This window comes from Equus asinus, chromosome 22 (genome assembly GCF_041296235.1).
Source record: "Equus asinus isolate D_3611 breed Donkey chromosome 22, EquAss-T2T_v2, whole genome shotgun sequence".
Taxonomy (NCBI): Eukaryota; Metazoa; Chordata; class Mammalia; order Perissodactyla; family Equidae; genus Equus; species Equus asinus.
In genome coordinates, this window is record NC_091811.1 from 65,849,863 (window position 1) to 65,877,757 (window position 27,895).

The 27,895-nt window shown below is 41.1% G+C and overlaps 1 protein-coding gene across 1 annotated transcript; it reads right to left on the reverse strand.

The window, feature by feature from the left end:
* Nucleotides 1-460: 460 nt before the first annotated feature.
* TMBIM4 (transmembrane BAX inhibitor motif containing 4) lies at nt 461-27,617 on the reverse strand. Its single transcript, XM_014838597.3, has 7 exons — nt 27,028-27,617; nt 16,902-17,010; nt 15,780-15,885; nt 12,621-12,654; nt 9,955-10,072; nt 4,297-4,342; nt 461-3,749 (listed from the first exon to the last, which is right to left on the reverse strand). The coding sequence occupies exons 1-7, from the start codon at nt 27,122-27,124 to the stop codon at nt 3,543-3,545; spliced, it is 717 nt and encodes a 238-aa protein (XP_014694083.1). The 5' UTR covers nt 27,125-27,617; the 3' UTR covers nt 461-3,542.
* Between the last annotated feature and the right edge of the window lie 278 nt (nt 27,618-27,895).

The window sequence follows — 27,895 nt, forward strand, 5'->3', positions numbered from 1 at the left end:
TGGGCTAAAACGATCAAATGTACTTCCCAAACCAAAAAATAATTTTCTGAAAAGAATGGCATTGTTTTATATTTTTTAAAGGTCAAATCTGCTTTGGTTTATTTACTATCTTTAGTTCCAATTCAGTACATTCTGCCTTTAGACTGACAATAGTAATATTATTAATAGCAGCTGACATTAACACTGAGTTTATATGATATATCCATCTCATTTAATCCTTATAACAGCCCAATAAACTAGGTATTGTTATTGTATTGTAAAGATGAGGCAAAAGACCTAAAGAAGGAAGAATGAGCAACTGCCAAAGGAGATACAAGAAGGAAGCTGCACAGAAAGGATTCTAACTTATTACCTACTCTGCTATGTTAAACTTGAGTATAGTGTAGGGGAGGAAGACATTTCCTCTAGCCAAAGTGGGTTCGTCTGGCCGGAGAACGAATTAAATTCACATGAGACAGAATCGCAAGAGAAACAAAGCTTTATGAGGAACATGGTCTGGGGCCTTTCTTCCCGAAGGAAGAAAGGGCACCGAAGAAGTGGGGTGCACAGAGTGGTTATATAGCCACAAACAGGATATTTCACATGTGATTGAAATGTCCCTCCCACAATAGTCACAAGATTGCCCTGTCGCACAGCGCTTGATGGACACAGCAGATAGTGGGTCAGCTATCTTGGTGGGCATAGCAGGAGGCAAGTCTATTGTCTCAAGCTGGGTGGTCAGAGGTGAGCGCAGCAATCAGTTCCTAGCCTAAGGAAAGATGCTTAATCCTTAAAGAAGTGCCAACGTTGGGAGGGGGAAGGAAGTCAGTTACAGGAGATTACCAGATAAGCACAATAAACAAATGCAGATTTAAGTCCTTGCCTTCCCCATTGATTAAGAGCTTCTAGAGATAAGGTCATCTCCTTTCTTCTTCCTGGTACAGAGAGGGAGGCACCTTTACAGATAGAGATTTCCTTTACAACGTAAATGTCTCTTACAAAGGGTAAGTAAATTCTACTCCTCAGAGCCTCCTTCCCTGTCTCAGATTATCAAAAGCAATCAGCCTCAAATAATCCTCATGCCAAAGAGACATATCTTGGGGTGGCCAATTCCAGTCCCCACAATAGCATCATGCAATTGGGTATTCAACAAATAACTGATAATGATGGAGTCAAATTTACATCTAAAATTCACCAGAGATTAAATCTATACTACTAATTTGTTTAAACTTTTCCATAGCTGGGAAAAGATGCTTAGTGAGTGTTATGAGCTGAGCTGTGTCCCCCCAAAATTCATAAAATGAAGTCTCTCTTAGTCTGTTAGGGCTGCCTTAACGAAACACTAGAGACAGGGTAGTTTATAAACAAGAGAAATTTATTTCTCACAGTTCCGGAGGCTGTAAGTCCAAGATCAAGGTGCTGGCAGATTCGGTGTCTAGTTAAAGGCTCTCTTCCTGGTTCATGGACTGGTCTTTTCGCTGTCACCTCACGTGGCAGAAAGGGTGAGGGATCTCTGTAGGGTCTCTTTTATAAGAGCACTCATCTTATTCATGAGAGCTCCATCCTCATGACCTAAGCACATCCCAAAAGTCCTACCTCCCCATACCGTCACACTGGGCATTAGGTTTCAACATAAATTTTGGAGGGACACAAACATTCAGACCACTGCAAAGTTCTAGCCCATAGCACCCTGGAATGTGACCATATTTGGAGATAGGGTCTTTAAAGAGGTAATTAAGATAAAATCAGGTCATTAGGGTGGGCGTTAATCCAATATGACAGGTATCCTTATAAGAAGAGGAAATTTGGACAGAGACAAGTACAGAGAGAGGCCCATGTGAAGACACAGGGAGATGACCATCTATCAACCAAGAGCAAGACCTCAGAAGAAACCAGCCCTGCGAAACCTTGATCTCAGTCTTCTAGCCTTCAGGATGTGAGAAAATTAATGTCTGTTTAAGCGCCCCCGGCCGTGGTTCTTTGGGAATTTGCCAGTTTCATTGGCCACTGGTACACTGCTGTAATTTTAAAAAGGAAAATCTGTACTTGAAAAAATGTCAAATTTTATGTCAAAAACCTGACTTTCAGATTTTTTTTTTAAAGATTTTATTTTTCCTTTTTCTCCCCAAAGCCCTCCCCAAAGTACATAGTTATATATTCTAGTTGTAGGTTCCTCTGGTTGTGGCATGTGGGACACCGCCTCAGCATGGCCTGATGAGTGGTACTGATGAGGATTTTAGGCTGGTTCATTTTAAAACTGCAGATGAGAAGCAGGCTCTGAGGAGTGGAATTTGCTTGCCCTTTGATCAGAGACAGTTGCATTTGTGAAGGAAATCTCCATGCCTCCCTCTCTGCGCCAGGAGGAAGGGGAGATGGCCTTATCTCTGGAAACTCTTAATGGGGAAGGCAAGAACTTAAGTTGTTTACTGTCTGGCAACCTCATGTAACTGACCCCCCACCCCAAAATCCTCCTTTGTCTTTAGCTGAAGATAATATTTGAGCGGTGACTTCTACCATTTACTCAATCCTGTTTGATTCTTATCTAAAAGTTGTGGGACCGCCCAATGGCCGGACCCTACCGGCACTGGTACCATTTTAACTTTTTTTTTGTCTTGTAAAGAGATAACTCACATACCTATGCCTTAAATTTAGCTCTAACCCTCAACTTGGGGCAGCAGAAGCAGCAGCAGCAGCGGCTCCTCCTGCCCGTGGGTCCTGTCCCCACGTAGCAGCTCTGACTGCCCATGGGTCCTGTCCCCATGCTATTCCTTACTATTCTCTAAATAAAAGAGCACTACTGCCAGATCTTAAGAGTCTAAGAAATCTTTCTTTCGACTCTTCGGCTCGCCAACCCCGCATCATTTCCATGTCCGCGCCAAGGATCCAAACCAGCGAAACCCTGGACCATGGAAGCGGAGCATGCGAACTTAACCATTCAGCCACAGGGCCGGCCCCAAGACTTAATTTTTAATACATCATTTTATAATGAAATGTCATTGACATTTTAATATAATTTTAATATAGTACTGAACAATTCTCTGTGGAATTTATCTTTTATATTTTTTTCTTTCTAAATAAGATTAAAATCTCCTAGTAAAAGGAGATTTATACTTTATATAGGTAAGGACAGAAGTACTTTAAAATCAAAATCAAATCTAATGTTAATTAATTAAGAAAAAATTTAGATAAAATCACTAGACAAAGATAAATTGGTATTCTTAAACTAATCTACTCATGAAATTATTTTTGAATTGCAAATGAACAATCTATATATGGCAAATTTAGGATTGAAAAATAGAATATTGATATCTCTTACCTGAGATTCTAAATCAAGGATTTAGAAACAAGATACCATAAAGAATAGTAAGATTTACAATTATATAATCTAGTAATTATATTATACATTTAATATTATATTGCACATAACTATATAATTAGTATATATAATAGTAATACATACATTGCTATTATACTATATTATAGTAATAGATCTGAAGTAATAAAAGTATTTAATAGTTAATTATATTTCAAACTTAATTACTTAATGAATCCATTTCTTTCAATCACTTTTTATTAACTGCTTCCAAAAACCGCAACAGGTGCAGGAATAGATTGATGATATCCAAGTAGAGGTCAATGGCAGCAAATACATACTCCTCGGGTGACAGCCGATGCATCAGCGAGTGTGTGTCATAGACAATGAATCCACAGAAAAGAAGGGCCCCTACAGCAGCGATGACCAACTCCACTGTCTCACTGTGAAAAAAGAACTACAGGCGAGAGATTAAAGTAGTAAGTTTATAGTTCAGAACAGGATTAAGAATTCTTAAGTTACATATGCTACATACATATGTAATAATGCTGTACAACTCTGAATACAAATGTTAAAAGGAGAAAAAGGCAAGGCAGGTCCACCCTCGCCTCTGTTGGATGAAAGAATGAATGGATGAATTGATGGATATCCTCCTTTCTATTAAATTACCCCCTTGACTTTGAACACTAGCATTCCAAATATAAATTATTTAAAAATATATTTCATTTTCAGAATTACATGTGCCATTTGGAGGTTAGCAATTACATGTGAGGGCCTCTTTCTGTATAATTTTGCTCATCTGTTCTTCATCTTTCTTTCACGCAATAATACTGATTAACATAAGACTTTGATTTTTTAAGGATAATTTTATAATCATTCTATATACAAATGTTCCAGATAATTATAAGTGTCCTAACATAAGAGTACCTCTTATAGCTTTTAAAAATTATTTATATTGACATGACCAGAATTCTATTTCAAGTTACCATTTTAAAATAACTTACCTTCAAGATTCCTGACAAGCACAAAATCCACAAAGCAGTAAACAATCTATAAAAACAAAACATTCATAATTCAGAGTATTATTCCTTCCCAAAAACCTCTGTAAACCCATTCAACATTTTCTGAAGAAATAAATCCATCCTGATATTTGCCAAAGAATAACTGAAATATAAGAATTCATAAACATATAATGAATACTACAGAATACCCAGAAATTGAAAGAATAGCTAGCTATTCAATATTTGTTTTTAAGGCGTACAAAACTAGTTAAGAGTATCATTTTTAAAGTTTTTAATTGGAATACAAAGAAAATATGGATATAAGCAGAAATACCATTACAAGTATTTTAATTCATAGATCCATAAAACTTCTAGAAAATATATACATGAATAAATGACATTAATTGCATTTTTAAACCAAATAACAATAGTAAGTTATTCTGTGAACATGCACATCCATTAAAGTTCCCCATGTTCTCTCATTCTGATGTATTAAAGAACTTAATTTTATGCACGTAAACTTGCCACTGCTATAATTTTATGAGCTGTCATTCACACCTTTATATAAAGTATAATTACATATTATATATATAAAGTATAATTATATGACAAAAGATGTCCAATAACTCAGCCCTTGGTTATCAAATATGAGACTTGGAGGCCTCAATGCACATCTGCTGCTTCAGGCCACAAGGAAGTACAGGGGCCAAATTTACTTTCCCTCCTTAAATAAAAACCAGAAATAGGGCCAGCCCCATGGCCCAGTGGTTAAGTTCGTGCGCTCCACTTTGATGGCTCAGGGTTTCGCCAGTTCAGATCCTGGGCGCAGACCTAGCACTGCTCATCAGGCCACACTCAGGCGGCGTCTCACACAGCAGAACTAGAAGGGCCTGAACTAGAATATACAACTATGTACTGGGGGGCTTTGGGGAGAAGAAGAAGAAGAAAGAAAGACTGGCAACAGATGTTAGCTCAGGGCCAATCTTTAAAAAATAAATAAAACCAGACAAAATATATGAAACAACAGTTTTCAGACACTGCACAGCAAGCAGCACAGGACAGTGATTCCTGAGATAAGAGAAACAAAGGAGGTGAGCTCTACAGCTGGCCCAGCTAGAGAGTTTCGAGGCCACAGTGTAGGGACAGGAACCCATATGGAGCCTTGTGGTCTCTCTGAGTGGTGAAGACAAGAATTCAGAGGTCGGAGAGGCCAAGGTGGCTAGAATTTGCAGGCCAAAGTTCCAGAGAGGAGAAGCTATACAGACAGCTAGCTAGCTCTGGTGATATACAGAAGGCTCCTCTCAAGTCTTTAGCTGAGTACTGATCGATGCATACATGTGAGGAAGTGACAAAGGCTGGGGAAAGAACCACCAGAGAGGAGCAGGCTAACAACCCTTAGAGCTCACACAAGGCCAGGTTCGCATTCACACAGAGCTCACACAGTTCACCTTCACATCAGCCAGAGTGGAGAGACCTCCTAAGACCTGAGGCTTGGAGGAATCCTCAGAAGGACACTGTCTCAGTAGTGGGGCCAAATTAGCCCTAAACTAAAAGCTGTTGTGGACCTGCCTAACAGAGCTTAAAAGGAAGCCTCAAAAGGTTCAGGCAGTTTCCAAGGAAGTTAACTGTTTCCTGGAAGAACAAAGCCAAAGATATTTAAAGGAAAACAAAAAAATTCAGCAACCAACAATGTAAAATTTACAATGACCAACACCCAATCAAAAATTACAAGACACGCTAAAGAACCAAGAAAATATGACCTGTAACAAGGAGAAAAGTCAATCAATAGAGACAAATTCAGAAATGACACAATAATAGAATTAGTAAACATTGACATTAAAAAATATTCCATATGTTCAAGGAGGCAGAGGAAAGCATCACCATGAAGAGAGAAATGGAAGATATATATTTTTAAAACACAAAAATTGAACTAAATTTCCACAGATGAATAATACAGTTTGTCAAATGAAAAGTACTCTGGTTGGAATTAATAGCAAATTAGACACTAAGGAAGAAAAGATTATTTAACTTGAAAATAGCAACAGAAACTAAACAAAATGAATCACAAAGACTGAAAAAATAATGAAGAGCGCATCAGTGAACTATGGGACAACATCAGGAAGCCTAACACCCCTGGAACTGGAGTCTTAGAGAGGAGAAAGAAGGAGGAACATTAGAATATCTGAAGAAATTATGCCCGAAAATGTTCCAAATCTGATGAAAACTTTAAACTGACAGATCCAAGAAGAAGGAACATGAAAAAAACCATGCCAAGGAATATCATAATCAAATTACTGAAAACGTTAATCAAATTACTGAAAATTCCTGAGGAAATGTTAAAGGTAGTTAGGGGATAGAAGACATATTACACACAGAGGAACAAACAACAGCAGACTTCCTGTCAGAAAAAGCCAGAAGATAGCGGAGTGACATCTTTAGAGCACTGAAAGCAAGAAAAAAAAAAACCCCAAACAGAATCCTATACCCAGCAAAAATATTTCCTAAAATAAAGATTTTCTTCAGATACACAAATGCTGAGAGCAATAGAACAGCATTATAAGAAATGTTAAAAGGAAATTCCTCAGGGAGAAGGAAAATATTAGATGGGAACTTGAACCTACACAAAGAAATGGAGAACAAGAGAAATGGTAAATATATGGGTGAACATAAAAGACTTCATCTGTTTCTTAAATCTCTTCAAAAGATAATTTAATGTTTAGAGCAAAAATAATAGCAATGTGTTATGAGGCTTATAACCTACTGTAGAACTAAAAGTTATGACAACAACAGCACAAAGGTAGGGAGAGGAGATGAAAGTACAGTGGATATGAAATGGTCTATGATTTGAAGGTAGACTATGATGCCTTAAAGAGGTATACTGTAAAACCTAACTTCTATTTAAAAGAGCTATAGCTAATAAACAATAAAGGAGACTAATGGAATCAAATCCAAAAGAGGGAAGGATAGAGGAAAAAAGGAACACAGAACAGACTGGACAAACAGAAGGAAAACAAATGGCAAGATAGTAGGCTTAAACCCAACCGTATCAATAATCACATTAAATGTAAATACTCTAAACACACCAATTAATATCAGGGATGGTTAGACTGGATTAAAAAAAAGCAAGATCCAATGATATGCTGCCTAAAAGAAAACTACTTTAACTATAAAGACACAAATAAGCTAAAAATATAAGGAGGGAGAAAGATATACCATGCTATATAATCAAAAGCAAGCCAGGGTGCTATATTAATAAAACAGAGATTAGGGCAAGATTATTACCAGAGATAACCCCTTCATAATGATAAAGGGGTCATCAAGAGGACATAATCCTAAATGTTTATGCATCTAAAAACAGTTTCAAATAACGTGAAGCCAAACTTATAGAACTGACAGGAGAAACAGACCAATCCATAACTGTAGTTGGAGATTTCAACACCACGTTCACATTAATTGATAGGAAACATAGGCAGAAAATTAGTAAGCATACAGAAGACCTGAACAACACTGTCAAGCAACTTGACCTAACTGACGTTTATGAGACACTTACGTCTCAAGGTGAATTGAGAGCATGGTGAGATTCCAGCTCTCAGTTCTTTTGCTGGAATGGCCACAAAATTTCTCAGGATACATCTAGCATATCTAAGTGAGAATGAAGTATCATGCCACCTCGCAGTATAGATCCTTCAAGACTGAAGGAGACTCAGGACTTGCTTTTTCCTACTACACCCTAGGGAAACTCCAAAGCTTCTTCACCAAGTAGTACGGGGAAGGTGGTATTAGGAACGGTAAAGCATCTGAGATTTTACCCTACTTGCAAGCTAATAAGTTAGCCTGGCACAGTTTCATGGATAAAGGTAGAAGACAGGAGACTCCTAGGTCTGAGATGAAGGATAGTTTATTACAGCAATAGCAGTAGCTCAAGAACAGGCATAGTAGATAGGTGTCATGGCAGTAAAGAAATGAGAGAGCTAGAAGGACAGAAGGTTGAAGGAAGAAAGTGGGACGCTGGCATTTAAGATTTCAGCAACAGCACAATCCCTAGTTATGATAAGGTCCACAATGTCGCCATGGCAGGGAGACAGAAGGTGCTCAAGTAGAAGAAGGCCAGAGATATTGAGAAGCTAAGGTGATGGACAGGCCTGAAAAGTGGTTCAATGCAAAAGTCTTCAAAGAATGAGGGAGGCTTCAGCAATAAGGGAATCGGTGCCAGTGCTGAGGAAGGGTGGGAAGTGCACAGCCAGACAGCGTAAGCGTTAAAGCAATGAATTTCCACCACGCTGAAGGAACAGTGAAATGGTACTAGAGGACCGAAACAGTTTCAACAGTAACCCCCACCCCAAACCACACAGGGTGTGAGACAGCAAGCAGCTGGAGAACAGTCTTCTCAGGGAGGACTCAAGTTTCAGCTGAGATAAGGAAGAAAGAATCTATCATAAAGAGGCTGAAATACAGGGGAGACTGTTTGGCGGAACAGGAGTTCTAGAGAGCGTGCTAGGACGGGTGGGGAGGAGCACAGTTGGAGACTGGGATGGAAAAGAGAAGCGAGAGCAAATCTTCCAGCACATCTCACACGCAAACATGTATGAAACATCCCCCACGCACACACACAAGGAAATGAGAAACAGTGTTGCCTCTCCCTAAATCAATCTCCATTCTAATACAACTATTTCAGCATCTTGCACAATTGTCCATGTTGGCTGACCAACTATATTTTATCCCAATAGAGATTTCTGGTAATCTGGATTACCAGGGGGAAAAAAAGGGGAGGGAAGAAAGTTTTGCAAGAGTGGACTTCTATAAATTTTCAGTGTTGTAACAGGAAAAAGAACAGAAAATGGTTGGGTGATTATGTGCCAACAGAAAGCCATTGTGAGCTTAGAAAAGAGTCTATACATTCTCAACAGGTGAGGGCAACACAGTACCATTATCCAAATATAAAAAGGATGATTCCATATATTTATTAGTTTGAAAAAAGATACAGGTTAATTTACATGGACCAAAAAGTTTTTAAAGTTCATGCAGACATCTCCAACACCTGGGTCAATTACCTTATTTTATTTATTTATTTTTTTTTAGGAAGATTAGTCCTGAGCTAACATCTGCTGCCAATCCTCCTTTTGCTGAGGAAGATTGGCTCTGAGCTAATCTCCACACCCATCTTCCTCTACTCCATATGTGGGGCGCCCCCACAGCACGGCTTGACAAGCAATGCTAGGTCTGCACCCGGGATCAGAACCAGCGAACCCCAGGCCACGAAGCAGAGTGCACAAACTTTACCGCTGCGCCACCAGGCTGGTCCCACAGTTACCTTGTTTTTGCCACAAAAATGTGGATGGTCTTGGTAACATTTATGTTAAGGCAGAGACCTAAATAATTTAGGTAAATTCCATACCATTCATAAAGCACACAGTCCTAGCCACTCTGAAAAGACATGCACTTGCCCTTCAGTGTAGAGGGGAAGCAAATGACTCGAAGCCACTTTCCACCTCTTTCTATGCTCTGGGACCATAGGCTTTGGCCCTAATACTCAAAAAGATGACCTCTCATTACCCCTCATTTTAAAAGACAGTATCCAAAGCTAACAGTGTGGCACTTCTCTCAAAACCACCTATAATATTAAAGGTATCTATCTATCATAGCCAGGAATATATAACTTACCCCGCACCAAATTTGCTGAAATCTCTCTTAGATTGTAGAGTGTATACAGTCAAACCAAGAAATACCGCGGTAGTCAGTACGAAAGCTTGCAGAACAATATATACATCATAGAAAGTAACTGTAAAATGACAAAACACTGATTAAAAACGCATATAAACATACTCATTATAAAACAGCTTTTTTCTGGCTTTTAACAGAAATGCTTTATTTTCTCCTGTACTACTTGCCAATAAAAATAATTATGAAAAGATGCCTTATTCACTCTTGAATATTGGTACAGTAAAACCACACCCCTAATGCAATAAACAGGCTCCAAAATATTCACTCATACAAAATAGGGAGGTCATATCATGAGGACGTTAAAGAAATGATGGCGAGAGAGGACACAGCTAGCCAGTTAGGAGTTCTGGGACACGGGGGAATGCTTCTCACCCATCCCCGTCCCAGCCGCAGTCTCTGACCATCTGTGGCAATTGTCCACTATAACTGCAACACCAACAGGGATGACTCTGCGTCCTGCAGCTGGCTGGGAATTCCGGACAGCAGCGACTCTAGCAATCACTTGGGTAACTACACACCCAGTTCATCAGCCCAAATCAAAAAAACTGGGCAAGAAAAATACTAGGGCTGTTTGGGCTCACCCGCCATTCACTGACCCTGCAGAGAGCAGAAATGAACCACTAACTGCTTCCGACCCACATCTACAGGACCCTGGAGGACATTACTGGTGGTTTACCGAATATATACCAAATTCCCCTTTGTAATTTTAGAAGGACCATCTGGATGGACTGGATGGACTCCTGTAAAACAACTGCTTAACATTTTAACAGAATGCTAAATTATAACCTCTTTAAAGCAAGTTAAGTGCTTTGAACCCAAAACCATTTAACCAATTTTTAATCTTTCAGCATTAATTATCCAAGTTCTTTCTATTCCTAAATGCTACATTATTGGAATTTCTCTATTTATGCCATTATAAGATTAGGAAGGTGACCACAGAAAAGATAAAACATGAAAATACTTGCTTCTTGTCAGTAATTTCAGTATATGATTAGGAAAAGAATATTGTAATTAATGAAGAAAATGATGTTCTCAGATTAGCCCATCTATAAATTTCTGGCCCCAATTCCAATAACACTGAAATAAATCTCTCTCGTGCCCCTTATGAATGGTAGGAGCAGGGGAGGCCAGAGACAGACTTGATAATAAGGTTTACAGAAAGTAACATTAATAGATAATAACACTAATAATAAGTAAATATTAATAATACTTCCTTTCTATGTTAATAAACTTCAATCCTATTTATTTTAGTAGTTATTATTATTTGCTTATATTCTGATTCTTTTATAAAAGGAAGATACAAACAATATACAGATTGAATAAAACTGGCGTAGAAAGGTTAAAAACAGTAATGACAAAATAGGGAGAGATAAATACATTAACCAAAAGGATTAACAATTTACTGTTGTTGAAAGTAATAGTTAATTCTGACTTTTTTGGTACACCAGGTCAATCATTTTGAGACAAGTGGAATTTCTGTTGTTAACAAATCATGACATTTTTTACTTGAGGCATTACATAGGGTACCTCAAGTAATTATAACAGACACTCCCTTTCAAACACATATTTAACACCAAATGCAAAACAGAAATTACCACTGTTTCTTGAGGCGCCATTTGACAAAATCCGAGGATACAACCATACAGCACAGTTCAGTGCAGGCAATTCAGAGGCTAAGCCCATGTGATGAACACACATGGCTCAAAACCTGTGTTTCTGGTTCCTCTAAGATCCCTTTAAATTAGGAAAAAGACTACCCACGGTTGTCTTATTTTTATAAATGGATACATGCACATGAATACTGTTCTCCATTCTTATTGCTTTCCTAATTCCTTCCACTGCCTCTAAGCTCAGCTAAACTACGTGAATACAAACATTTAATTTTTGCTTCTATTTTAGGACATCTTCACCCTATGCCATACTTTTGAAATACGACATTCCATGATGTTAAGCGTTAGCCCCAAACACCTTTTTACCCAAAAGATTTTCCCACATTAAACAGCTACTGTAACAGCATGGAGATTTCTCAAAAAATTAAAAATAGAAATACCATATGACCCAGCCATCCCACTACTGGGTATCTATCCAAAGAACTTGAAATAAGCAATTTCAAAAGTCCCATGCACCCCTATGTTCATTGCAGCATTCTTTACAATAGCCAAGACGTGGAAGCAACCTAAGTGCCCATCAACTGATGCTGGATAAAGAAGATATGGTATATATATATATATATATATATATATACAATGGAATACTACTCAGCTATAAAAAAGGACAAAATCGTCCCATTCACAACAACATGGATGGACCTTGAGGGTATTATGTTAAGCGAAATAAGCCAGACAGAGAAAGACAATCTCTGTATGACTCCACTCACATGTGGAAGTTAAACATATACACAAAGAGAAGAGATTAGCGGCTACCAGGGGAATGGGGGAATGGGGGGGGTGGGGGGGGCGGGCACAAAGGGTGAAGTGGTGCACCTACAACACGACTGACAAAGAATAATGTACAACTGAAATTTCACAAGGTTGTAAACTATCATAATCTCAAGAAAAAGTTAAAAAAAAGTTACTGTAACATAGAGAAGTACAATAATGGCTTACCAACAAAGGCCACAGTCAGAGCTTCCAACAGAGTCTACAAGAAAGAAACTGAAATTACACAAACATACATAAAATGTACCCTATGTCATGCACACGCTCTAATTTCTGGGAGTTCAATGTGACTCCATGCACAGGATCTCACTTTAACTTCAGAGCTGCCTTGTGAACAATGTGCGACAGATAATAAGCCCACCATAGCGAAAATGAGACCTCAACGTATTCAGAATATTTAGATTCTAATTGTGATCCCATCACTCCTTAAATTCACTGGACTTTTCCTACCTGTAACAGGAAGATTATAGAAATAACATAGAAAATTCTATTTTTCTCACTCTCTGTAATGCAAATAAAAGCAAAATTGCAAATCATGTGCACATTTACAAAAACCCCAATATCTCACACAAACAAACATAGAAGAATAGAATACTTAGGTAGTACTTTGGTGTGGGAAAGTCTTGAAACTGTCTCCTAAGATTCATTCTCTCTTCTCTAGTAACAGAATTTTTACCTGGATACATTAAACAGACTAAACATTACATTTTTAAGCCTCCCTTGCAGCTAGATCCGGTCACAGGACTCTGTTCTGGCTGACTGCATGTGAGTAGAGAAGTGTGCAACTTCTAAAAGCAACAAGGTTTGCTCTCCCCTTTCTCTTCTCATTTTTTAAAAATAACAGGATAGAATGTGGACACAGCGGTGAGCTACGTTACACCGTGCAGCACTTGAGCAGTGCCTGAACCAAACCAGGTGCCCGGGCCCACAGTCATTCGAGTGTCACACAAATGAGAAGTAAACCACCTTGTTTAAGCCACTGTTATTTTGTCCTTGTTTAGGTCATGCCACAAGTAGCTGAACTCCCATTCTAAATGAAAGATTCAGGGATGTTGAGCTTTACCCTCTAGTTCTTTCCCCTTAGTGACATATCTTTTCTTGTTTTATATGCTTACTCTAGTTAGATTTTATCAACCATCTGACAGACCAGATCATAAAGGCAAAGCCAAATTAAGAACAGTGGCTGTGTAATCACAGTCCGAGTAGCAGCACTCCCCAGACCCTCCCCTCCCCGAAATCAAGAAACCATCAGAACCACAGCAAAAATGGTATGAGAACTTGTATACAAATGTGGAGGCAATGAAGCCACTGCCACATTTTGTTATAACGTTGTTGGGTAGGGTCAGAGAAGTGGTGGCAAAAGATGACAGAAATATTTTTTCTGGGCACTATCATTATACTACATTCTTGATATTTGTGACATGATTTAGGTAAGAAATCCTACCCCATACTCAAGTATCTGAAGGAAACAGGACAGTGTAAACAGGAGAAAAGACTGGACTAGGAAAACACACCACTGCCCCCAAATAATGCCCCTTTTAAAATGTGTGTCTATACACACACAGACACACGCCTTCTAAGGCGACATAAGATCCATCTCCTTTCCTATTTAGGGGGAGCAGGACAAAATCACCGAGTATCAGAGGTCTCTGAGATCTGAAGTGTATTTTACACGCTTCCTTATTTGTTAGGCCATTCTAGCTAAGGACATGTTCAACAGCTGCAGCAGTTAAATGATCACCTGCCCTTAAGCATTTGGGTGATGCTTTTCCAGTGAGTCCTCTTTCTGCTGGACCAAAGGTGGTCCATGCCCTTTTCCCAGACAGAAGTCAATCACGGTCTTTGAAAGGAGGCTGGCTCCGTGTAGAGCTGAACAGGAACTCTATGATGCTGTTTCTTTTTGTACTTCCTCCCTCTCTCCTAGGACACAGCTGACTGAGACGGGAGTTGGCATCTAACCCAAAGGCTGCCAACCCATATACTGGCTAACAATCTACAATGTGACCCATGCCAATAATAAGCTGTGCCAATCAGATTCTTTCTCACTTAGGAATCTAAACTCAGAGAATGAAGCAATGGCGGCAGGAGCTAAAGCTAAAAGGTTAATTAACCATATGAGGACCCACAATGGACAATATAAAAACCAAAGACAGCAAAGGAAAAAACTATGTGTAAGGACAGATGTACGGTAGAGAAGAGATGTAATGGAAGAAGGGAGAGAAGACCCCAAACGCTTGCTGTTGAACCCCCTACAACAGCATTATTTCTAGAAACTTCCTCTAGTTCCTTTTCTTCTTGAGGCCTGGTGGGTTTGGGTTGGTGGGTGCCCAAGCTCCTATAAGCTTAAAATAAACTCCCTGCTACCTGAGATAACTTGGGTTAGGGTATTGATCCCTGGCAAACAAAAGAGCCTAAGATTTAAATGAATAACCTTTCTTAGAAGCTCCAAAGTCATGAGCTTTTCTTTCATCTTATTAACATAAACTTGCTATCAGAATTCACAGACTTCCTTTAGTTGAAAGCACTTTAATCTGATAAAGAGATTTTCACTGTTGTTTGACGATAAATATCCTTAATATTAGTTTGCAATGTTTTGAAGTAAATGTTGAGGTCAGAACCCAAAGTCATATTAGATATGAGAACAGAAAAAATAATTTTTCAAATAAGCAACCTGAGCCTTAGCAACTCCTCTGGTCATATTCTAAGACTGAATTTTTAGGTAGTAGTTGCGTTTAATTTTCATTAATATCTCAACAAACATGACTTAAGGCTGAGTTGTCCCAACTACGATTTTGAAACAACTTAGTGAAGCATATCAACAGAGCAAAGTGCTCCTTTAAAAGAACAGAGTGATATGATAAAAATAACAGAGTTAATCAGAAAGATTTGAAGTTAAGGTCTATGAAATTAAGGCCACAAGATCAAGGCCACCTCCTTTTTCCCAAGAAAATTACAGAACATTATGGGTCAAAAACATCAGAGGGATAATCTACTTTAATATTTTCCTTTTACAAGTGAGAAAACTTGGGTAGAGACAGGTAAAATGCCCTGCCAAATGTCACATAATCAGAGAGTGGCAAAGCCACGTTATGTGATTCCAATTCATTATTTTTCCACTATATCATAATACTGACAGGAAAAACAAGGAAATTGATGGATGGTAAAAATTCTAAAAGACTAGAAAATTACAAGTAATTTCCTAAAATATTTGGGTTTTTTAAAAACTCAATTTTGTTCTGCTACTGTTATATATGTATATGCATTTAATGAAATAAATTTAAAACTCAGGAATAAATGTTAAAGGGACAGATACTGTGAAGTACTCACAAATCCAGAAAGCAGGTACAGGTTAAGCGGATGCTTATGTCTGTGCAAAGTCAATGCCAGAAGCACACCGAAGGATCCAAGGGAAAGCACCAAAATTAAGACAGGACTGAAAGACATAAAATTAAATGCATTTTCAAGATAAAAAATAGCATAGATAGTTTTATCCAATTTAATAAAATTTGTCTATTTTATGTGTTTGTGAAAGTACAGGAAAAAACATCTGGGAGGATTCACACCAAACTGTCAAAAGCAATTATTTCCCCATCTGGGAAGGTGCAGAGTGTGCTACGGGAGGAGCAGCAGAAAGAAAAGAGCCCCCAGTGAGGGGGAGACTTTTCCTTTTACTGCATGAACTTCTAGCATATTTGAGGAATTTTTGCAATTAGCATACTGTTTTTTTTTAACTAAAACACAATAAAGAAAAGTTATTAAATAATAAATTTTATACCTAACTACTTTTTTAGGGTATTTACTACATAGCTGTAATTTAAAGAACTTCACCCCAAATAGGAAACTAAGAGAGTGAAGCCCCCCTTTCAGAGGGGAAGGAGGACAGAAATTGTCTCCTTCTAAGAAAGTATTCAGTCTTTATTTCTCCTTTCCTTCAATATAAAGATTCTACACCACTTCTAGCCATGGAAATCATCACTCTGGAGGTGAGATCTTAAACAAATTAGGGCTGAATCATACGGGGCTCCTCTGAAAACTCCTGGGTGAAATTATCCTACTTAGGAGCCAATACTGACATAAATTAAACACACATTTTCTAAGCACCTTTATTTTTCAAGCACTGTCTTAGGCTTTGGGGACAGGGCATAAGTCTAATAAAAGCAAAAAAATAAGACAAAAAAACCCGCATAAAGTAAAAATCCTTAATGCTACTCCAGGAGATGAGGATTTAGCCCAATGAAACCGTAAGCTATACAGTGCAGAGGTAAATACCATGTTGTAGTACAGTTTCCTTATCAAAACAAAACTAACCTTAGTTATAGAAGCTAATAATGAACTTTTTTTTACATTCTAACCTCAAACGTTAACAGAAAAAATGAACTTTGTTTATGGTATGCCCTTTTGATCATATGCAGTGGCTGAAAATGATTCAGAATCATTGCATTACCTTACCTTTCATGTACAAATGTCCGTATAGATTCAAAGTACAAGAAAAGTGCAGACGTCACTGTAGTTACGAGAACTTGCAGAGAAAGGATGGTGTAGACCTTTCTTAGAAAGGCTGAAAGAGAAAACAATGACACGTGACTATTTTCTTAAGCATTTATCATAGAACAGCGAGATCAAATTTCTTCTTAGAAACATTACATTTTTATATGTATTCTTTCTACATTTTAATTCTTAATTCACATAATCTGTAACTAAAACTAAAAAAAAAAAAAAAAACACTTCTAAAGGAATAAAAAATTCTAAGTGATAACTACCCTCCCAAAAGTATGAGCATAAAAAAAACTGTTAATGGGGTGGAAGGCAAATGTTTTCATCAAAATAAAATGAAAATATTAAATGCTTATTTGTACACAGCAGCATACAACAAAGCAAAAGTTTAAAACTGTGACTTTTTTTCCCAGAAGATTAGCCCTGAGCTAACTGCTGCTAATCCTCCTCTTTTTGCTGAGGAAGACTGGCCCTGAGCTAACATCCGCGCCCATCTTCCTCTACTTTATACGTGGGATGCCTACCACAGCATGGCTTGCCAAGCGGTGCCATGTACGCACCCTGAATCCGAACTGGCGAAACCCAGGCCACCAAAGCGGAACATAGGCACTTAACCGCTGCACCACCAGGCCAGCCCAAAATGGGACATTTTTAAAGAACAAATCTATCTTGAAACTGAAAAGCAAGAACAGAAAGCTTATGGCTGGATATAAATTGAAAAAAGAAATCTTAATTTCTAAGCAGTAGAAATGTTGCCCCAAAATGAAACATCCTTAAAAGGCAAATAATATACAAATTTATTTTCTCTCACCTATTTTTACTTTTCATTTTTAGTACCTCTGCCTCTGGTTTTTTTTTTTTTTAAGATTTTATTTTTCCTTTTTCTCCCAAAGCCCCCCTGTACCTAGTTGTGTATTTTTAGTTGTGGGTCCTTCTAGTTGCGGCATGTGGGACACCACCTCAACGTGGCCTGACGAGCAGTGCCATGTCCACACCCAGGATTCGAACCGGTGAAACCCGGGACCACTGAAACGGAGCCTGAACTTAACCACTCGGCCACGAGGCCGGCCCCCTGCCTCTGGTTTTTATACAATAAGAAACTCTCCCTTTCAGAATATTTTATTATCAACATCTCTAAGTTGACTCCAAGGCTTAATGATTAAATAACACTCATTAAAGTCTTCTGATGCATAGATGATATAAGGAATACAGTGGCCACCGAGCTCACACCAGCTTCAGAAAGAAGACAGCAACAGTCGCACCTCCTCCACGTATACGCGATGCCAGCACCACCCTCCCCACTCCCTTAGCCGACTGCTAACAGTCCTTCGAGATTCAGCCTTTCTCAGCTCCCCAGTCTGAATTAAATGTTCCTCCTCGTATGCCCAAGGGACCCTGAACACACTCCACGTCGCTTTCCTCTCTAACTATTAACTACTTGTCCTTCACTCCCAGGAGACTGTAGACTGAAAAGCTCCCTGTAACAGGGCACGTCTCAGTCATTCTCCCACCCCAGCACCCAGCCAAGTGGATGGCACGGAATAAATACTCACTGAATCTTATTTACTTTTAAATAAGTTTACATTGAATTAATGAAAGGTGTATTTTGCCAGTCCGGGAGAGAAAAGGTATGATTCTGAAGCAACAATGGAGCCACATAACTTCTGCAGAGCGCTGTGCTCAGGCAGGTGCCCAGCAGAGGAAGATGTGAGGCTGTCTCCTGCCTCTCAGGGCAACATGCGATGACAAATGTTCCTTCTGAGACCAGGCCTACTGAGGACCTGGCTTCCCAAGGAAGGAGCAAGTGCTCTGATGGCATGTCAGCCAAATACCAAGTAACAAAGAAATATTTTACAAGAGTAGGAGGATCTTCATAAACACTAAAGACTTAATCCTTAAAATGCCCCCAAATTAAATCTTAATCAATATTTCCTCTGGCACCCTTTCCAAAATATACAGTGAGGTTTTCCTAATGTCTTAAACAGGTTTTCCTCAACACACAGTTTAATTAACCAATGACTCACGTAACAGTGAGTATCAGCTGTATTTTGGCCTAGGTGTAGGAATACATCTGGAACAAAAAGGAGATAAACCGTGCTAATCTCCACAACAGATCTACAACTTACTTTCTTAAAAGGCCCTGATGGGGCCAGCCCGGTGGCTCAGTAGTTAAGTTTGCGCACTCCGCTTCGGTGGCCTGGGACTCGTGGGTTCAGATCCCAGGCACAGACCTACACACCGCTCATCAAGCTATGCTGTGACAGGCGTCCCACATACAAAGTAGAGGAAGACTGGCAGAGATGTTAGCTCAGGGCCACTCTTCCTCACCAAAAAAAGAAAGAAAGAAAGAAAGGCCCTGATGTCTGCATGCTTTGGGAGGTCATGTCCACTTTTTCCACAAAAGCAGACAAAAGAATATATTACTGCCATGGGCACTCTTCTTTGGGCTATCTTTCTGTGAATCTAATTCCTAAACCAAAGGTCAAACCGTATTCCCCCAAGGGATTTTCTGGACTGCAAAAAACTCATATTCTTTACTTTTGATACGCTATTACATACCTCATGTAACTCAAATCTATTCCATTTAATATATATTCTCAAGAGTGAAAGTTAACGTTAATCCTTATCGTTTCACAGAAGTGTCCTACAGTTCAAAACACGTGTTTAATGTTTATTTGTATATGCATGTATGCCCCAGTGCGTACATAAAAAAAGACTGGAAGAACAGACATACACCAAGGTGTCAACAATGGTTTTCTCCATGCAGTATGACTGAGGATGAGTTTCATGTTCAGTTCTTTGCTAATCTGTGTTTTTTTATATATCACCAATAAACACTACTTTTATAATAGAAAAAATTTTAAAGAAACCTGGCTAAGCCAATAGATTCATCACAAAAATAATCCTTACACAGATATTCTAGATCACAACTTTCCTATACTCTTTAAAAATGGGACCTTAAACCAAAACCCAAGAAAAAGCAACACTTGACACCCATTTTGAATAACTAATACAAAAAGTGGCAAAGGATATACTCACAGGGAAAAATAAAAGATCCGATACGAAAAGAACATAAGCCAAACAGTAATATCTTTCCATTTTTTTGGAATTCTGGTTTCTCCTCTTCTACCTTCCCCCTTTCTATTTCTATTTCTCCCCTTTCCACTTAAACTTAACATGGCCAAAACAGGAACTCTTCATTTCTACCCACATCTGTGCAGCCTTCTCATCAGTAATCAGCACCAACAGCCCCAAGCCAAAACCCTCGGAGTGCTCTCCGGTTCCCTGCCCTTCTCCCCTCCAGCAGCAACTACTGCAGCTTCCACCTGCCACGCAGAGCGCATGCACCTCCTTGGGCTCCTCGGCCACCCCCCTAGTCAATGTCGGTATGATCTCTGGCCTGGACAGGAGCAGCCTTCTACTGGTCTCCTTGCTCTCACTTGTGCGCCACCTACTGTCCCAATCCACTCTCCACACAGCTGTCAGTGATCTTTTCATAAAGGAACCATATCACGTGGCTTTCTGCTTGCATTCTTTTAATGGCTTCCCTTATACTTAGAATAAAATTTAAAAGCTTTTACGGGGCCTCCAAGGCCCTGCGTGGTACCGAACCTTTCCAACCTCCTCTCACGCCACTGCTCCTCTTCCTCACTCTGTTCCCCCACAGTGGCTGCCTCTCGGTTCCCCAACCACGCCCAGTCCTTCCTGCTTCGGGGCCTCTGCCCTTCCTGCCTCCTCTGCCTGGAACGCCCTTCACTTTCTTCACACGGAATGGCGGTTTAAAATACGTCCACATGCTCTGACACTCCCTTCAAGTGACTCAATTCTAATCAAAAAAATAAGGCAGAAGTCACAGTGTGTGTTATTTCTGAGACTGAGTCACAAAAGGCAATGCCTGTCAATTATATCTCGACAACCACAAAAGGCAACAGGGCACCTACTTGCTCCTTCTTAGTTCACTCGCAGCAGGGCAGTTCCTCACGCTTTGTTCCATCACTGCCCACCTAGGGAGAGCCTTCTGGACCTTGCTTTCCTAACAGCCTCTCAATCAAACTTTACTGCCACAGACATACCGTCCATCTGGTTATGTACGGCCGCTCTCTGGAAGGCTGCGAACCACTGCGGTATCTGAGATTCTTCTGCCTTCTACCTCAAGAGCCAATTTTCACTCCCTCGGAGGCAAAACTGTCCCCACTGAGAATGACAGCTTCAGGAGAAGCCGCTGCCAGGAGCCCCATGGAAAGATCCACGTGGTGGCGACAGCCAGGGAGCAACTGAGGCCTTCTGCTACTCGTGATGAGTGAGCCTTCTCGGACGCACGTCCTTCAGCACCGGTCAGGCCTTCTGATGACCACAGCCCCAGCCAACATCTTGACCACAGCCAATGACAAACCCTGAACTGGAATCACTCAGACACCTGACTCTTACAAACCGATGATAAATGTTTACTCAAGCCACTAAGTTTTGTGGTGATTTGCTAACACAACAGAGAACTAACAGAGCTTTTGGTATGTGGAAATGGGGTGCTGCCATACCAAAAACCTAAAATATGCAAGAGTTTTGGAATCACTCAGTGAATAGAAGTTGGCAGTTCCTTGAGGTGAAAGCTCAAAAAGCCTTAAAGAAACTGTTTGTAGAAGGATGACGCCTTTGAGGAGGCTGCGGGTCAGGGCTGAAAGGAAAGTGAGGAAAACCTTACAAAACTGCAGGGAAGAGAATCCCTGTTATGAACCGACAAAAAATGTAGCAACACTGTCACCTGTGGGAACATGGAAAGTAGAAAAATGTGCCTAATGAAGTGGGTGATCAAACTAAGGTGATTTCCAAACAAAGCATTGAAGGTACTTGCTGGCTTCTTGCTGCTTATACCAAAATGCAAGAGGAGAGACAGAGGATGCGATTTTAAAACCCTTTGTTAAAACCTCACAAATATCCAACATTGTACCTCAGAAAAACCATTTAAACAATAGGGCTTCTGGGAAGCTTGAGGATTGTCCCTCAGCAGTCTCAGCCAAACTCACTCTAAGATATTTTCGGGTGTGGCTTTTAGCTAATAAGAATCATGGGAGGGGCCGGCCCTGGGCCTAGTGGTTAAGTTCGTGCACTCTGCTTCAGCGGCCCAGGGTCTCGTCAGTTCGAATCCCGGGCGCAGACATGGCACGGCTCATCAGGTCACGCTGAGGCAGCGTCCCACATGCCACAACTAGAAAGACCCCCAACTAAAAATACACAACTATGTACCGAATCACAGGAGACCCACAAAGCTTTCTGAAGAATTTTATTGGCAAAAATACCCACCAAATTATGCCTGTCCTAACATTGGATGTATAGGTACAGATAATTTGTCTCTTTAGTTCCAGAGTCTTCAAGAGGAAATGAACTCATAGGAGCTGTTCTTAAGGAACTATATCCAAGACAGGTGGACAGAGCACTCATCTGGGGATTATGAAGCCTGGTTTCTAGGCCCCCCAGCCTCACTGCAAACAACTGTGCTGTTTTAGATAAGTGTTTTGAAACTTAGGTTTTCTGAAAAACATATGTATATATTATGTTAGGGATTGTAATTCCAAGGAAAATTATAATGTTGTTATTACAAAATTTGTTTAGCACTCATATGTCCAAACCCAGCTCTCCATTGGGATTCCGCTTCCTCCGTGAAGCTTTCCTAGATTATCCCAGTTCACACACTCTCACTTCCCTCCCTACACTCCCTCCAGACCTGGCACTTGAGGATTTAATCGACCTGCTATCACAGATTAGTTTGGCTACTGGCCAACCTACCTAATGCCTTAAGGACAGCAACTGTGACTTCCAAAACTTTATTTCTCACTACCTTTACATGCAGTAAAAAGGGATGGCTTTAAAAATAAAGCATTTTTTTCATTAAATGTATATTAATGATCCAAATGTTTCCTTAATGGCAGCACCCTGACTCAAGATCTCTCTAATAAATGCCTTCTGTTCACACACCCAATACCATCTCCACAGAAACTTAATGTCCTGCAGTGGCTGCCATTTTCTCTCCCTGCCCCTCCCTGAAGGGACTCATTCTCTTTCTTTATCACTTCTGGGATCAGCAGAGAACTTCCTTCTCATCTGACAGCCACGAGACAGCCAGGAGTTCTAAACCACCCCTAGTACTTGCAGCACCAGTTCTCAATTACGTTAACACACCACATCATCACCGTCCATGCTGTAGATGGATGTAAGCAGAGAATGCCTCACTGGTTTAAAAAACATATAATAAAAAGCTGAGCTTTAACACGAATCCTCCTCCAACTCTTATAAAAAACCAAAGAAGAGGGAATACTTCCAAACTCATTCTACGAACCAGCGTTACTCCAATACCAAAGCCAAAGACACCACAAGAAAAGAAAACTACAGATCAATATCGTTGATCAATACTGACGCAAAAATCCTCAGCAAAAAGACTAGCAGGCATAATTCAACAGCAGATTAAAAGAATTAGCAACCAAGTGGGATTTATTCCTGGAATGCAAGGATAGTTCAACACACAAAAATCAATCAATGTAACACACCATTTTAACAGAGTCATGGGGGGAAAAGAGCACATGATCATCTCACTTGATGCAGAAAAAGCATTTGCCAGAATTCAACAACTGTTCAGGATAAAAAGACTCAATAAGATAGGAAGAGAAGGAAACTAACTCAACATAACAAAAGCCATATATGACAACCCCACAGCTAACATCATAGTCAACAGTAAAAACCTGAAAGCTTTTCCTCTAAGATCAGGAACAAGACAGGATTGCCTGCTTTTGCCACTTCTGTTCAACAGAAAAGTCCCAGGCAGAGTAACTGGGCAAGAAAAAGTAGTAAGAGGCATCCAAACTGGAAAGAAAGAAGCACAATTACCTCTGTTCACGCACATGATCTTACATGTAGAAACCCTAGAGATTTCATAAGCTGTTAGAACTAATAAATGAATTCAACAAAGTTGCAAGATACAAAACCAACATGCAAAACTCAGTTGAATTTTTATACGCTAACAATGAGCAAGCTGGAAAGGAAAAGGAAATTAAGAAAAAACTCCACTTACAATAGCATCACAAAGAATGTTAAATGCATATTACTATGTGAAAGGAGTCAATCTGAAAAGGCTACATACTGTATCATTCCAACTATATGACACTCTGGAAAAGGCAAAACTCGGAGACAGTAAAAAGATCAGTGGCTGCCAGGGGTTGGTGGGAGGGAGAGATGAAGAGGTGGAGCACAGAGGATTTTTAAGGCACTGAAACTATTCTGTATGATGTTATAACGGTGGATCTGTCATCATACATTTGTCAAAACGCATAGAATGTACAATACCAGGAAATGAAAGCTAATATAAACTATGGACTTTGGGTGATAATGAGGTGTCAATTTAGGATCATGGATTGTAACAAATGTCCCACTCTGGTGCACCATGTTGATAGTAGGGGAGGCTGTGTGTAGGGGCAGAGCTATATGGGAACTCTCTGTACTTTCCACTCAGTTTGCTGTGAGCCTAAAACTGCTTTAAAAAATAAAGTCCATTTTAAAAAATGGGCAAAGTACTTGAATAACATTTCTCCAAAGATCTACAAATGGCCCATAAGTATATGAAAGCATGCCCAAGGTCACTAATTATTAGGGAATGCAAATCAAAACCACCATAAGATATTACTTCACACTCATTTGGATGGCAACTTCCAGGGAAAAAACAAGCATTGGTGATGATGTAAGAAACTTGGACTCTTGTGTAAGGTTGGTGTGAATATAAAATGGTGCAGCCATTACGTAAAACAGTATGCTGGTTCCTCAAAAAAATTACAAACACAATTACCACATTGTGAGATAACAGAAAATATACCCTGGTCTCTGTCCCCAGTTCCTGGCACAGAGCTCCTGAAACCCTTGTAATTTCCTGAGCCATAGGAGTGTCTTTTGTTCTAATGAGGTGACTCTAGGTGGCCTCCTGCATGAAGGCTGGAAGACCTCGCCATGATTCGAAGCTCGGGATTTTCAGCCCTGCCTCCCATTCTCTTGAGAAGGGAGAGAGGCTAGAAATGGAGTTGATAATTGACGATGCCTATATGAGGAAGCCTCCATAAATCCCAACAGTACAGGCTTTGCGGAGCTCCCAGGTTGGTGAACACATCCACATACTGGGAGAGTGATGCACCCCAATACAACAGGCTTGGGACCCTCTGAGCCCTCATCCTGTTTATCTCCTCATCTGGCTGTTCGTCTGCAGCCTTTATCACATCCTTTAATAAACTGGTCAATGTAAGTGTTTCCCCGAGTTCTGTGAGTCACTCCAGCAAATTAATCAAACCTAATAAGGGGGTTCTGGGAACCTCCAATTTGTAGCCCAGTCTGACAGAAGCTGTGGGGAACCTGGGGACCTGCTACTTGCAACTCCAACCTCAAGTGGAGGGGGGCAGTCTTGTGGGACTGAGCCCTTAACTTGTGGGATCTGACACCATCTCATACTAGATCGTGTCAGAATTGAGTCAAATTGTAGAACACCCAGCTGGTGGTGTGGAGAATTGCTTGGTGTGGGGAAACACCCCCATGCTTTTGGTGACCAGAAGTTTCAGAAGTTGCGTTCTGTGTAAGTAGCACAGGACAAACACAGGAGGAAGAACTACTCAGGAGAGGAAAAATGAGGTTTCTCACTAAAACACACATGATCTAGCAATTCCACTTTTGGGTATAGATCCAAAAAAGCTGAAAGCAGAGTCCCGAAGAGATGCCTGCACACCTATGTTTATAGCAGCATTATTCACAAGGAGGTGGAAGCAACTGAAGCGTCCACCAACAGATGAATAGATAAAACAAAATGTGGTCTATACCTACAATGGAATATTATCCAGCCTTAAAATGGAGGAAAATTCTGATACATGCTACATAACGGATGCACTCTGAAAACACGCTAATGGAAAAAAGTCAGCCTCAAAAAGACAAATACTGTACGATTCCACTTATACAAGGCATCCAGAGTGGCCAAATTCACAAAACAGAAACCAGAACGGCAGTTGCCAGGGGCTGGGGGGAGGCGAAAAATGAAGAGCTGTTCGATGGATGCAGTTTCAGTCTTGTAGAAGGACAAGTTCTGGAGGGCGGTTGCACAACAACGCGAATACACTTAACACGACTGAGCTGTACACTCAAAAATAGTTCCACTGGCACATTCTTCACGCTATCTGTATCTCACCAAAAATCAAAATTTTTAATTAAAAAAACTGAGCTCACTTGCCAAAATAATCCCAAAATTCGATTCCAGAAATAGCGATGGTAGGGATAGAGATCACTAGTTTATCAGAGCTTCACAGCTCCTTTTCCAGAACAAGTTCCAGGTGCCCAGACAGGAAGAACACCGGGGGACGCTTCTGTGACCCACTGGCTGAACCAGAGCGGATGATGAATCCCCCCTACGGGAAGCTGGGCATTTCAAATTCATAATAACTTCTGCCCACTGGAGGTTGCACAGCAACTTGAAACCAAGCAGGCATCCTGATCCACCTGGGAGGCCCGCGGCGCCCCGGGAACGCTCGGACACACGCTGCCTTCCAGGCCCCGCGGGGGACACAGGCCCCCGCGCCCACCGTCCTACAGTCCCGCAAGGACACGCAGACAGACCCGAGACAGGCGGTCCCCAAACCGAAACCGAAGCCACGCAGCGGGGACGCCGACATTCGGGCGGACGTCACCACGGTCGCCCAATAAACCTATTTCACCAAAAAAGCAACCCCTAGTTTCTTTTAACTGAAAGCTGCCAAGCGAAGGCGGCCGAAGTTCTCCGGGGTGGCCGTGTAACCGAAGAAGACAGGGTTCCAGCGGGAGGCTGCCGTTCGGGCGCCCGGCTGGGAGACCCCCGCCCTCGGGGCGCCGCTCCGGCAGAGCCTGCGTCCCCGGAGCCCCGCGGGCAGCGGAGGCCGGAAGGGCTCTGCCCCGGAACCCCCGCACCCCGCTCGCCCTCCGAGCGGGCCGGGGCGCGCGGGCGCGAGAACCCAGAAATCCGCCTCCCCGGGCCGACTGCGCAGCAGGGCCGCGAGGGGCGAGGGGCGAGGGGCGCCGGGGAGCCGCCACCTACCCATGCGGATGTGCACGCTGGCCGAGGCCACGCAGCTGCCATAGTTGAAGTCGTCCTCGATGGAGGAGCAGGGGTAGCGCGCGTCTTGGGGGGCCATGTCGGCAGTGGGACTCCCAGGCGGCCCGCTGCTCCAGGTCGACGACGCCGACGCCTAAAGGCCTTCAGCCCACTTCCGGGATGCCGCGCTCCAGCCCGAAACAGCGGAGCGCCGGGGCGGAGCGAAGCCCAAGCTAATCGATGTGATGTCGCCTGGACAATCCAGTTAGGCTGAGAAAAAGATTGCTTGCTGCCAGTTAGGGTGGGAGGAAGAAAAATTACATTCGAGGTCGCATCTGAAGTGAAACTTTTCTCAGATTTTCCTCGACAAAGTTTCGAAATCCTCTGACCTGTGTCCACCTACAAAAACAGAAGCCAGTTGAAGAGGCAAAGGGTTTATTTGGGATCAAAGAATTGCAATTCCGAGAGCACAGATTCAGGTGGAAACTGGGACATAGCGTCCCAGTTACAGGAGAGGGGCCTGGGGTTCTGTAGGGGAAAAGGAGGATGAGGTGAGTTGTGTTAAGGAGGAGTTCATTGGTGCTGATGAGATAAGGCTGGGTTTGTACTTCGTTGATTGGCCTGAGATTCCATCATCAGGCAAAAGGCTAGACTTGTGCTTCGTTGATTGGTTAGCAATCTGGTCATCAGCAAAGGCCAGTGCCATCAGTTCTTACAAACAAGATATTCTTGTCTTTGCTGATTTCTTGGAATGTTGAGGGTTTGGTCCAGTTTGGAAGATAAAGAAGACAAGCCGTGCAAGGCAATTCCTTGGAATAGAGCTGCCCTGTCCCTACTATAATATGGCTCCAGTCGTGTCATCTGTCACACC

Coding starts and splice junctions, on each gene's coding strand:
- TMBIM4 (XM_014838597.3), bottom strand. CDS start 27,124: ATGGCCCCCCAAGACGCGCGCTACCCCTGCTCCTCCATCGAGGACGAC. Junction 15,886..16,901: donor CGGACATTTGTACATGAAAG/GTAAGGTAATGC, acceptor TATGTCTTTCAG/TCCTGTCTTAATTTTGGTGC. Junction 3,750..4,296: donor GCTTGTCAGGAATCTTGAAG/GTAAGTTATTTT, acceptor TCTCGCCTGTAG/TTCTTTTTTCACAGTGAGAC.